Source organism: Phalacrocorax aristotelis, chromosome 16 (assembly GCF_949628215.1).
Source record: "Phalacrocorax aristotelis chromosome 16, bGulAri2.1, whole genome shotgun sequence".
In the NCBI taxonomy this organism is placed as follows: domain Eukaryota; kingdom Metazoa; phylum Chordata; class Aves; order Suliformes; family Phalacrocoracidae; genus Phalacrocorax; species Phalacrocorax aristotelis.
The window spans coordinates 4653566-4666330 of record NC_134291.1 but is presented as its reverse complement, the minus strand read 5'-3'; the positions used below and the strand labels follow the sequence as shown (position 1 = coordinate 4666330).

At 38.3% G+C, this 12765-nt stretch overlaps 1 protein-coding gene across 6 annotated transcripts; it reads left to right on the top strand.

Annotated features, from left to right (window-relative positions):
• FN3K (fructosamine 3 kinase) lies at positions 1-12369 on the top strand. Of its 6 annotated transcripts, XM_075111705.1 has the most exons (9): positions 1-105; positions 4527-4708; positions 5753-5904; positions 7094-7185; positions 8395-8477; positions 9345-9467; positions 10291-10456; positions 11168-11241; positions 11713-12369. In XM_075111705.1, exons 2-8 carry the CDS (start codon positions 4568-4570, stop codon positions 11203-11205), a joined length of 795 nt encoding a protein of 264 aa, XP_074967806.1. In that variant the 5' UTR covers positions 1-105; positions 4527-4567; the 3' UTR covers positions 11206-11241; positions 11713-12369. The 6 variants fall into 6 exon arrangements, with proteins under 6 accessions (XP_074967806.1, XP_074967803.1, XP_074967805.1 ...); XM_075111704.1 differs by lacking the exon at positions 1-105 and having other exon boundaries at positions 2101-4708; XM_075111702.1 differs by having other exon boundaries at positions 10291-12369.
• The last annotated feature ends 396 nt before the right edge of the window (positions 12370-12765 follow it).

Below are 12765 nucleotides of genomic sequence, written 5' to 3'. Positions count from 1 at the left end.
GTTCTTATAGACAGCAGTTGAATCAGGATGGAGAAGAGGATGAAATCTCTTCTGAAGGCAGGCTGCTGGTGGACCCTGAAGACAAAATTGCTGCAGTTCTGTAAGGTAGTTTTTTTTTCCTTGCTTATTGTGTAGTCCTGCACTCGTCTTAGAATTCTCTTTGATCATTTTGTTGCAGTCTCTGTTCCAGGTGTGCCTTTGTTATTCTTTATCTCTTTCTCTCATCGTCTAAAGCTAACGTGTTCTGCTTTTCCTTGCCATGTATTCTTTCCTCTCGGTTCTCTCTCTGCATTCTAAATCTGGCGAGAGTGTTTCCTTGTGCCCACACTCTCATTCTATATTTCCTGGTTCTGTATCATAATTCTGCTGACTTTCCTATTTGTACAAAGAAAAAGGGTAAAAGAACCACTGGATTTTTCTTAAATCCACAGTGTACATGTGTTTGTATATTGTTAAAAAATGGTAATATCCTTCATGATGTTTTTAAGTCTTGTCAAGGTGCATCACAATACATATATGGCATATGTAGGCTAAAGTATCTCAAGGCATTTATTTTTAATACTTTAAAAACCAGATCTCTCTCTCTTTTTTTCTTAATTTAAATTTTGAAATTAATTCCTTAAGGAATTAATTAATAGGTTGGGTTATGATTGTGCCCAATTTCAATAACATCAGCTTCTGCCTAGGAGAGGAGTTAGGGGAAGGGAAACTTGGGAACTGGACATGATGGTTAGGATCAGAGGAAAATTCAGGTTGGGAGAGAGCTCAGGAGGTCATTTAATTCAGTCTCCTGCTTAAAGCGGGATGCTCTATGAGGACAAGCCAGGTTCCTTAGGTCTTTATCTGGTCTGGTCTTGAAAACCTCTAAGGATGGAGGCTGCACAACCTCTCTGGGCTACTGGTTTCATGGCTTGACTGTCCTTGTGAAAATACAGGTTCTCACAGAGAGGTTCAAAATGGATGTATTTCTGCTGAATTGCTTATAATTCTTATGTACCCTACATCTCAGTGTGATTTTTTTGTTTTCATTCTCACGGACTGCTGCCATCTGCAAAAAAACAGTACGAATGTTGCACTCTAGTACTGTTTTTCTTCCTGCTTTATGTCCTCGCTGTTGTTCCAAAGTAGATCTGGTGATTTTAACTGATGCTGGACTGTTCTAGCAGAAGTGAAAGCAGGTAGGAAATGCTATATAATTAGCTTGTCTTATAGGCGCCATTTGTGACAGAAGATTTAAGGGGAAAATATACTTCTGGTAACTAAGCCACGCCTGAATCACATAATCTTTATTATTTTCCTTTGTGAAATAATACTTGATTATTTTTCAACATATTTTCAATGAAATCTCCAAGAATTCACTGAAATCTCCCAAGATGTGGTTGATATTTTATACAGAGCTACAGCCTGTACAGTTGAACTGAAGATCAGGTCCATGGGATTAAAGGAGCTCTGAATTATTTGTCCTTGGATAGTTCTTTACTGAGAAACTATAACTTCTGTCAAAGGAAGGGAGGTTTTAATGGTGGAAAATATTTTCTTGCTCTTGGCTTACACTGTTCTATATTGTTTCTTTCTTTCTATGATTCTTTAGATAGTGCTACTCACAAAGGAGAAGGAACCAATCTTTTTCTCATTGGTGTGCAAGGGGATATCTGTCTTCTGGACAGTCTTTGAAAACACTTATTAGAAGCAGTTGTGAGCAAAACAAGAAGAAAAGACCTGGGAAACTGAATAAACTCCTCTATAAGCATAACCCTGAGGACAGGTCTTAAACCAGGAGCCCAACAACGCTCATAAGTAGTCCTTTGTAACTCCTCACCGCCCTCGCCCATCTACCGCACACTGTTAGCAGTTTCCTTCGTGACCTGGCCATGGTGCTGAACGGTTTGTGGGAGGAGGTTTCCTCGACCCACCAGTGGGTTTTTTTCAAGCACTCTGGGCCTTTGAGCCCATCTGGAATGGTTTTGAGTTGTTTTACTTCCAGTGTGTGAAATGATGCTGTTCAAAGCTGCTTGACTGGAAATAACACGAGCAAAAATGTTAGGAAACCAGGCCTTTCACCTCTGCATTACTAGTTAAATATTGATCCAGCCTGGAAGCAACCCATCTCTTGGCTGCTATGTAAGTGATGCAATATATATGGATTAACACAGTCGTGCTTCTGGTTTAACGAAAAATAAAATGTGAGAATGCTGAAAGAAATGTTATAGTCAGTAACTATTGGCATCTTCACTGGAAATTGGAGGAGAGAAGTCCATGGCATACTAGGCCACAGAAATTGTGTGTTCAGTAGTAACACTGTGGATGAAGATGCATTCTCCTTGTTTGTTTTGGTTTTTGGGGCTTTTGGGTTTTCTTTTCCTCAGTGGGTAGACAGAAAAATGAATTAGGGTATCTTTCACTAGGAAGAAATAAGGGTCCCTGTTGCCAAAAGATTTGCCTTTCCCTGGGTGCTCCACTCCAAACTAGGGCATGATTCCCTCCTTTCAGCAGCATTTGGAGACCATTGTTCTACTAGCAGGGGACCCTTTAGGGCGTCTTATCTCCTGAAATTCAACTTGCTTGGCATTTTCACTACCTGGAACTCAGCCATATGAGTCATACTGACTCTCTGCCACAAACTGTCCAAGATCTACAGCTGTAATCAAGTTGCTTTAAGTGCACGTGCACTGGCTTATGTGATTTAATGTACACGCTGAGCCCTTATGCTTTCAGCTTTGTTTGATCTGGGCATAGTTGTTTGCTTTAGCGGCTGTGGCTCACTTTCTGGGCACAAATGCTCCATGAAAGTGTATGGACAAATTACTTGAGACTGCTACAGTAAGTGCTGACTCTTCCTGACTTCTCCCCGACGTTACTTTTGTAGCCCTGTTTTGTGAATGATCTGTTTTACAGTTAGTATATCAGTGATATAACAGAAAATATTACAGCTGGACTTGGTAGAAGGATTGCCGAAGCAGTCACTGGTAACTTCAGACATATAATGCAAAGGTCCAACCAAGATACATGGCTTCTTGCTGCTCTTATGTACTCTTCTGTATTTGAATCACTGTTTCTGAGTCCAGGTCACGAGCTGCACTTGTCCAGCTTGTGCTCTTACTCTGTAAGCAGAGTCCTGCTCAGATAAACCTGGATGTTAGCAGAGTTCCTCCATAGCCACTTTGTCCCTTGGAGGTCTGCTGTGTTGCAGCTGCTCCATGTACCATAAGGAGCTACCTTCTGAGAAGTTACTTGTCTGAGAAATTACTTGTACTATACAAAGATTTTTCACTCCATGGAGGACTGGAACCATTTGTGAATGTAGTGAAAAGCCTACCTAAATAAAGCCAGTATTTGTGCAGTAATCACTCCTTTCTCTGTCAAAACTAAATAGCTTATATGAATCAATGCAAACAAATAGTAATGAAAAGAGAAAATCATGAAAGCAAAGTGCAACAGTGGCATCAGAATCCAGAAATTCCCTGGGGAGATGGTAGGCGTCGCTGCTCCAAGTGAGAGCAAGAACTGCAGCCTTTTCTACCAATTGCACTGTGCTAGGAATCAGTCATTGCCGCCTAACCAAATATGTTATCTTTATACAGATGTTATTCAAACAAATATTGCAGAGTCTGGGTTATGATAACATGTTTTAAAGGTTTAACACTTTATACCTGGGGATGTCAGTGCACTTTGCAAGTATGAAGTGATTAAATTCGGTAGTACCCAAGGGATCTTCTTTCTGTGTGTCACAGATTGTGAAAGGAGATAAAAAGGTGAAATGATGTCCTAAAGATCACATTAAATCTGTAGAAGTGTATAGGAAGAGTATCCCAAATTTATTACCAGCTTGATGCTTTTACTGTGAATTTTCACTTGATAGCATCCAACCCTAAGCACCTACTATCTCACTGACTTGAGGACACTTTCAGGCAATAAAAATCTTTTGACTGTCTCTTACAAGAGACAGAATTATGTCCCAAGAAGGGAAAGCGTTCTAAAGATCTCAGTGATGACAACAGAACTCCAGTCCGCACGCAGCAGAGATAAAACTCACCAACCTTTCCACGTGCTTCGGGTGGCTGACTTATGGTCAGCAGCATAATTTAATTGCATCCTTGTGGGCTGCAACTTTGTTTTTCATATCTTAAATAACCACCTACAACACATCTGCGCAATTTGTACTGTTGCATTTAAACTCCCTCTAGTGGGTGGGTTTAACAATGACGTCTTCTACCAATGTGATCACAGAGCTTAAAAAAGAAAAACGGGTCCAAACTACAAATACCAGCAGCTCCCAGCACAGTTGAGAGAGGACCCAGGACACGCCTCTCAATTTTATTCTAGCAAATATTTCTAAAGTGTTTTATTTTTCATGTATAACTATAAAAGCCCCTGGGAGACAAAGCATTTTGAAACATCATCTCTGGATTTGCCTTTTTTTTTTAATTTTTTTGGCTGATTTTTTTTTGATTTGGTGGGTGGCCCTTTCTACCTCATAGCAGAGTGACAGTGAACGAAGGACCCAAACCTTTAATCTTGTTTTGCAGTGGATTTAGCAGAAAGCAGCTGCAGCAGCCTGCAAATCATCATGGAAAAAATCCTGAAAACAGAATTGAAAACTTCCGTCCTGAAGGCATTCGGAGGCTCGGGAGGAGGATACATTAGCCAAGGCCAAGGTTATGAAACAGACAGTGGACGAATATTTGTTAAAATCAACCACAAACCTCAGGTTAATGCTAGTGGATATTTAACTACTAATACTGTTGCATGTAGAGAACTTTTTCCTTTAAAAGCACCTGATTGTTAATAATTTAGAGTTCTGCATTTTCAGGCTGACTTTTAATTATTCCAGTTTTCAGACTTCTTTTTAAGGTGTAGTTTATTTTAAATCACGTATTAATGCAGCAGGTTTGGTTGATGCAAAATGAGGTGTAATGCAATGTGATAACCCTCAACAACAAGAACTGGCATTGCAGTATGTAAAAGGGGCTAAGTACAGAGCTGTTGGGGTAGTAAAGTCTAAAGCTGAATTTGCATTCATTGCATTCTTTTTCATGTTTCAGTTGGGAGGCTAGAATAGTGGGAGGGAGGAAACAGGGCGCCAGTGCTAAAACTCATGTATTATTTTTAAAGCTACAGAGGTTTCAGATGTCCCCATTGCTTTTTGTATTTCTAGCAGTAAGATTCTTGCAATTTTTCAGGCCAGATTTTTGACTTTTCCATTACTAAATGCATACAGTACCAAATGGCTTTTTGTAACACCACAGTGCATCAGAAATTTGCTTTATCAATACCAAAAACATATAAAACTGCTCGAAAGAACAGCATCTTTACTTCAGAAATGTAGTGTTCAGGCTTAATATTTGTACTGTCATCTCCATCTGGTGGCCATTGACCTGCATGAAAAGGAGAACCAGTCCAAGGAGTCAATCTTTTACTTCATTTGGTAGTGGCCATGTCTGATTTTGAAGGAAGGAGGTTGTGGGTATTATCCTCAGAGATACTGTTACATCTGAGTAGTTTGGTATCTGCATAAACAGCTGGAAATCATGGTGAAAGGTGACATATCCTACTAGCCTGGAATGAATTGGGGAAAAAAGAAGTTAGGATTAAGGTACTTGAGTCTCCCTGCATGGACTGAAGCCTTGCCACAGCTACATTCTTTTATCAAGATGAATTAACCCTTGTAACTTTTCAAACAAGGCTGTTTTTTTCAAAGTACTTGTTGCAGACATCCATAGTTTACCCCAAGGATATTCTTATCCCTTGACAGGCTAGAAAAATGTTTGAAGGGGAAATGGCAAGTTTGGAAGCTATCCAGAACACCAATACTGTGAGAGTGCCTCAGCCTATTAAAGTAATTGACCTACCTGGAGGAGGAGCAATGTTTGTCATGGAGTACCTAAAGATGAAGCACCTCAACAAGTATGTCTGTACATCATCTTTTTACTATGTTTTGGGGTGTATTTTCTTATATCTTACAGTCAGTCAGAAAACTTCATGAGAAAAACCTCTCTATTCTCTGAGAGCTGGAGCTTGTATCTGTCAAGGTCCGTGTTTGGTGTGTGTATGGGTACATATTAAAAAAATACATATTAATATCTACATATATGTGTGTGTATACACTCCTTCCCCATGCTTTGCTCTTCCCTGACCCTCTACCTGCAATAGAGATGGCATGCTAGTGCTAGCCTAGAGCTTTGTGTGCTGGTCCACGTGGGCTGAGATGCTACTAAAGTGAATGTGGTAATGGCTCAGTTTAGCCCATCTTTCCCTCATCAGATTTCTCATTTGAGTTTCTTTTCCCAGCTTATGTTTTCTTTAAACTTAAAGGCTTCTTGTGTCTTTGAAACCTCTGCTTCTCTAAGTATAATCTTCAAGTATGCTTGAAGCCGGTCGACAAGGCCAAAGGCACTAGGGTGAGGAAGAGCGAAATGGATAGATAACATGAGGTTCCATTTTGTCCTTCAACCAACCTGAACATGGAGTTCAGGAGTCATGGGCTCCTGTTCAATTCAATCACTCCAATTCATTCATTCAAATCCATCCCACTGTTCCTAGGAAAGATTTTTCTAATGTCTGACCTCAGTCTGCTGGGTTGCATTTTAAACCCGTTATCTTCTACCCAGTCTGGGCATGGAGAAGAAATTCACTTCCATCCTTGCAGCTCCTTTTCAGGTATCTGCAATATTTTAACTGTTTTTTAGTTGTCTGTCTTCTGCATTAAGCAACCTCAATCCTTGCCGATGTCTTCTTTTTAGACTTACTATTCTTATTGCTGTTCAGCTGATCTCGAAGTACGAGGCCCAAAAGTAGTTACCATGTTCTGTTCTCTGCTTATTAATGTGGAGCTGATAAGGAGGATGACTTGGTCCTCCTGCACTCTGTGCTCCTGTTTACACAACCTTGTGTTCTGTTTACCTTTCTTGCAAGAGCATTGACGGATGTTCATTTTATTATCTGTTACAACCCATTTCTTCAGAGTTGTTGTCTAGTCATTCGCTCCCTCTATGTACTTGTGAAGTTGATTAAGGTTCTATATTTGCCAAACATATACTTCGTCATATTTAATTGGGATTTTTTTCAGTTTTGTTTTGTTTTTTAATTCCTACAGATATTCTTCAAAGCTTGGAGAGCAGATAGCAGATCTTCATCTTTATAACCAGAAACTTGGAGAGAAATTGAGAAAGGAGGGAAACACAATTGGTAGTGTATTGATATCATGTACTTAACCAAAAATGAAATAATCCATTTGGCTGTGGTACAGTATTGCATTATAATTGTAATGATAATTAAAGTCAATATTGGGAGTGTTTCATGAGATATGTCCCTCCTGGCCCTGTGCCGCACTTCTCAGATGTACATTTTGTAAACAGGAGCTATAATTACTATTATAATTTTTAAACATATAATTTTAACCTTGACCAAACTAAATTAATTTAGTATATACTTTGTTGTATAAAATTAGGTGGATACTGAAATTTAGTAAGGAAACGTGCTAATATTTGATAGTTAGAGCTTTCAACGTTTCAAATTGAAAATTTTGACTAGTTGTCTTTTTCAGTGTCAGTTAAACCTTTCAGCCTCATGTACAATCAGTCTCTTAAAATGTTCTTGACCTTACAGACACCCTCTTTTTGTTTACTGTTGGTATAAACAAGTGACTTATTACAGAATATGGTCCTAGTTAGTAAACACATAATTAAGGTCCCCTTTAAAGATGTTGGGGATTACATTTTTTAACTCAAATATGTAGCAAAATATACAACAGTTGGTGCTCCTTGAAGACAACTGTAGTTCAGCAGTGTAAGGTGATGAGCCAGTTTCTACTGACTTCAATGAAAAAACCTTCCCTCATTCTTTGCAAAGTGGATTAAGATGTAAATGAAAAAAAAAACAACAAACCACCAAAAAGAGGAAGCCATACAAAGAATTATTCTTTTAGAGTTGTCAGTATTAAAATCTGAGCTACCAGTCTGTATCTGTGTCTTTCCCACGTCTTCAGGGATGGACCGGGTTTCACTTTCAGTGGTGAACATATTAGAACCTATTATTTTTGAGTGAAGGCCAAATTACTGGCAGGTCACAAATCTATGAATCAAAAATAAGCCATGTTTAATGACAACATGTTCAGTTGTTGGATCAGTAGATTGCAAACCTCGTACGTGTACTCTGTTCCTGAACGTCTAACTCACTTGTCCAAGGAAAAGTCACTAACTGACAAATTGTGCCTCCATTTCTGTTCAGTATCTTCAGGTTTAGAGAGTTCTACCTTTAGAGGGTTGTGACCATGAGATAAGTGTAACTTATTGCTTAAAATTATGTTATATGCCTATTCTCTGAAATTTAGTTCTGTGTTTGCAAACTTTACTACATAAGGATCTCAAAACTCCCAATATTTATTCTGTTTCTTAGGTAAAGGTGCAGGTCACTCTGAGTCTCAGTATGTGGATAAGTTTGGATTCCATATAGCCACTTGCTGTGGCTATATACCACAGGTACGCCCCATGCCCGTGAAAGCTAACATGTACTCGTAAAGCTCTATAAACTCCTTATACAAAAGCTTGTTTTGTTGGCTTTCAGCTTTATGATCACAGTTTTGTTTTCACTGTTTCATTCTGACCTGACAGTGAAGGGAACATGATGGCTGTTCAATGCGTGTGCTTGCTACAATGCACATAGCAAGCAGATGCAGTGGGTCAAACAAGAAGTTGAAATTACGTGGTGGTTCTTTAGCTTAGTGATACTTAACAAAATAAGTATCCCTTCACATACCATGTCTTGGCTTTGTTTCTTCTAAACCCCTACTGTATGGATCTCAAATGGCATAATTCTCTGCTTCTAGGGAGCCTCATCATGTAACACATCACATAAGACACTGGAAAGAGCTCTCAGAGACAAATCAGTCATTTCCTGGCTCTGCAGAGGGTGGAATTTCATTCTACTATTTAACTGAATGAACTTTCAATATCTCAAACTCTTTGCTAAGTACAACTTTTCACCAAATTAGAAATGCATTACCCAATAAAAATTTCCAGACAGATTTTGGAATAGAATAGGGAGTAACTAAAATGATCTCTCCAGAAACTCTCCCTCTAAAATTCATTAGGAAAATCTGAATGAATGAAAATAGCCAGAACCTCATTTTATATCTCCTGTAAAGCCAGCCCCATCAAAGCGTGGAAGAAAGAATCACTCCCAAAAGAATGATCAACGAAATGTCTAATAACATTGTCCGTAGGTCATACTAACATCATCTAGGCCATTGTGTCAGCATTGAACATCTTAACTTGATATCTATATATTTGTAATACTATGTACATGTCAATATTGTTTATTACAAGCCCCTGTATCACATTTTCTAGGTGAATGAATGGCAGAGTGATTGGCCCTCCTTCTTTATTCGTCACCGACTCCAAGCTCAGTTGGATTTGATTGAAAAAGATTATGGAGACAGAGAAGCCAGAGAACTTTGGTCACAGCTAAAAGTATGAACTATGCCTTAAATCTGTTTTTTTAAAGAATGTTAGACAATATGTATCAGTGGAATTTTAAAGGTACTTTATAAGAGATTTACACAGGTTTTAATGAAGAGCAGTAACTGGACTAGCTTCACAGCTGCTCCAACAACATTGTCAGCTGAACAGAATTCATGTTGCTCTTTCAGTTTTTTAACAGATAGTGAAAAAACCCTGCAATTCAGCATTGACATTTATTTCTTAGGATAAAGCTTATAATAAGAAGATGGTAAATTCTATCTAAGAACTTGGTGTTACAAAGTAGGTAAGATTCTGCTGTCCAGGCAGATTTTTTTTTTTTTTAAATAGGTCTGGCTCGCAGCTGAGGCTGTGGTTCAGGTCACGCTCTGTGCAGCACTTAGGAAACAGCCAGGAATGGGTTCCTCTGCAAGCTCTACATCACAATTTTGTTCCTTAATTCTGGTTAATTGGTACAGATGGTTACTACTGCCCTTTTTGCCACTGAAACCTTTTAATTTAACTGAAATTTGTTTTATATTTCATGTGACAGCCAATACAGTCCATGTCTAGAAACAATGCATTTATACTAGATGTTGATACTAGACTGTGAATTAAGTGATTTGCTAAGCTCTGTCAAGAACAATCAAGAACAGTTATTACTGGCTAACAGTTTAGGCTTATGCTTGCAGCCATCAACTTCAAAAGCACCCCACGATGACTGAAACCAGGCAGTATTTCACGAGCTTAATCTCTTATGTTTACAGTACTTCATTTTATTTAATATTTTCTTCAAAACTCTCTAATTCTTATGTGTTTGTTCGTGCTTTTTCAGCTAAAGATTCCTGAAATGTTCTGTGACGTAGAAATTGTCCCTGCTCTCCTGCATGGGGATCTGTGGGCAGGAAACGTAGCTGAGGACGACTCCGGGCCAATTATCTTTGACCCTGCTTCCTTCTATGGCCATTCAGAATTTGAACTGGCCATTGCTGGAATGTTTGGTGGGTTTAGCAGCTGTTTTTTCTCTGCCTATCATAGTAAAATACCGAAAGCTCCAGGATTTGAGAAACGAAACAAATTGTATCAGCTCTTTAATTACATAAACCACTGGAACCATTTTGGGACCGGGTACAGGGGATCTACCATAAATGTAATGAGAAAACTTCTAAAGTAACCAGAAAGGCTTGGGGAATTCTGACGTAGTCCCTTAGTAATGAACAGCCCCGGCTTATCAGAAGTAACACAAACTAGGAATTAATGTTGACGCTAAAACACCTGACATGTAAAAGGCTTAGTACACTTTTGAGGCTCACTAACGAGCAATTGTGTGATTTTTTAACTTAACACGCTAGTTTACTAGCACAGCTTCATTCCCCACTGAAGGAAAAGACTGCGTTGTTGTTAAGACTCCACTAGGTTGGAAAAGTAGCATGACAGTCAGCCAAATCTTACTCTGCAGGGAGTCCCCCTTCACAGCCGCTGTGTTTCCACAGTTGTTTGCGTCTTGCTGCTTCTGCTGCTGCTCCACCAGCAGTTCATTACTGAGAGCTACTGCTGTGGGATTGTGGGGCTGGAAGTAATAACGGGTTCCTTACCTGTCCCCTTTCTGTTCTGTTTTAGTTTTCTCTCTCTCTTTCAATCCCTTTTCCCATTTATATTTCTGTCATCTTTCCTTTCCCATGTTGCATGTCCTGATCCAAAATTTAAATCAGATTCTGTGAATCTAAAAATGAAAACATCCTCTTTTTGATTTAAAGAGTAGACAAGGCCCTTTGGACTGCACTTGGTAAGCATATATAATTAATAACATTTCTAATATTTATTTTAATTTAGTGTAATTTGTTTACATGCTTTTGTTTTTCTCTTGCTATGAGAAATTAAATTATAGTGTTATTTTGTAAAAAGGATGTCTCTGTAGTTCCTTGGTAATTAACCTTATGGTCAGACCACGCAAGTTTGATAATAACATATCATAGTTTTAGTATGCAATTTCAGTGTGTTAAACTATGATAGTAAGGTATTTAAATAACTTTGTAAAAAGATAGCGAAAAGTGGGAGGGAGGCTTAGTATTTTGATGACAAGGAAGCCTCTGTTGCTGCTGTGTTGATTGTTGCTTGATATATTTTGAATTTTATAAAATAATGTACAGTAGGCAAAGCTAGTCTGTTCTGCCACTGCTGGATTATTGAAGGAACAGTGTCAAATTAGGTGGCTTTATAATGATTTTTAATATTCCTAACTGCTTTATTTTTACAGAAAACATAGGCAATGAGAATTTGGGGAGAAAACTGCAACAAAGATACTGGCATACAATGTGAGCTAGTGTACATTAACAAATCCATGTTTTTTTTAATGGAAGAAAGTGGTAAAGAAAGTAGATGTAAGTGCAGTCTGACAAATGCCTGTGTGAATCCGAAAATTTGAGTAACTGAACTTATGTATTTAGGCTTCAGATGCTTGTTGTGACTGATACCTAAAATGTTATATTCAAAAATGCTGAAATATGTTTAGACTTTTTTCCAGCTTTAAATGGCTGTGCTATAAAAACTTAATAAACTTTAAAGTTAGATGTTGTGATTTATACTATTAGAAAAATGCATTTCGTTCTCTGTAAACATAATACAACTAGTTAAAAATTTTTACTTCCATTGAACTTGGGCTACAATTAGGGGAATTTTAATGGTGTGGTTATAATGCTTAAATACAATTATAACTGTGGAAAAGTGGAATAATAGAGTTAGAATACAGTTGAAATTGTAGCTGATAGCTAAAAGATCCAGGTCTAAGGAAACAGCAAAGTGCATGCATACTGTAATTTATCAATGTTAACAAAAACACATGTATTACATTGGAAAGTACATGTGAACTTAAGATTTCTCCTTCTCAAATAAAATACTTGCCTTGCAGAAACTAGGCATTTGGTGTACCTGCATTTGTGATTCTGGTTTGTGTTAACGAATTTGAGCCTGAAGATATTTGGGTATGGATGGAGTTGCTGGATACCGGGAAAGACAAGTTACTTGTAACGTCCTGAGCAGACTTGAGTGTCTCCCTGAATCTTCTTTATAATGAATGGAGTGAAATGAGCACCTCTGAAGGAGAGTCTCTGAAGGAGACTCGTCTCACTCCAAGAACCCATTTTTGTTTGCCAGCTGGTCTGATCCTTCAAGTTTATTTTATATTAAGCAGAAATATAACCCAAAGTATGTATTAGTAGACATTAGTAAATGTCTACTTTAGACTCCGACTTTGGTTTTCTAGTGTTGGCAATGTGTCAAGAGAGAAGTGGAAAAGTAGTGCTGTCATCTG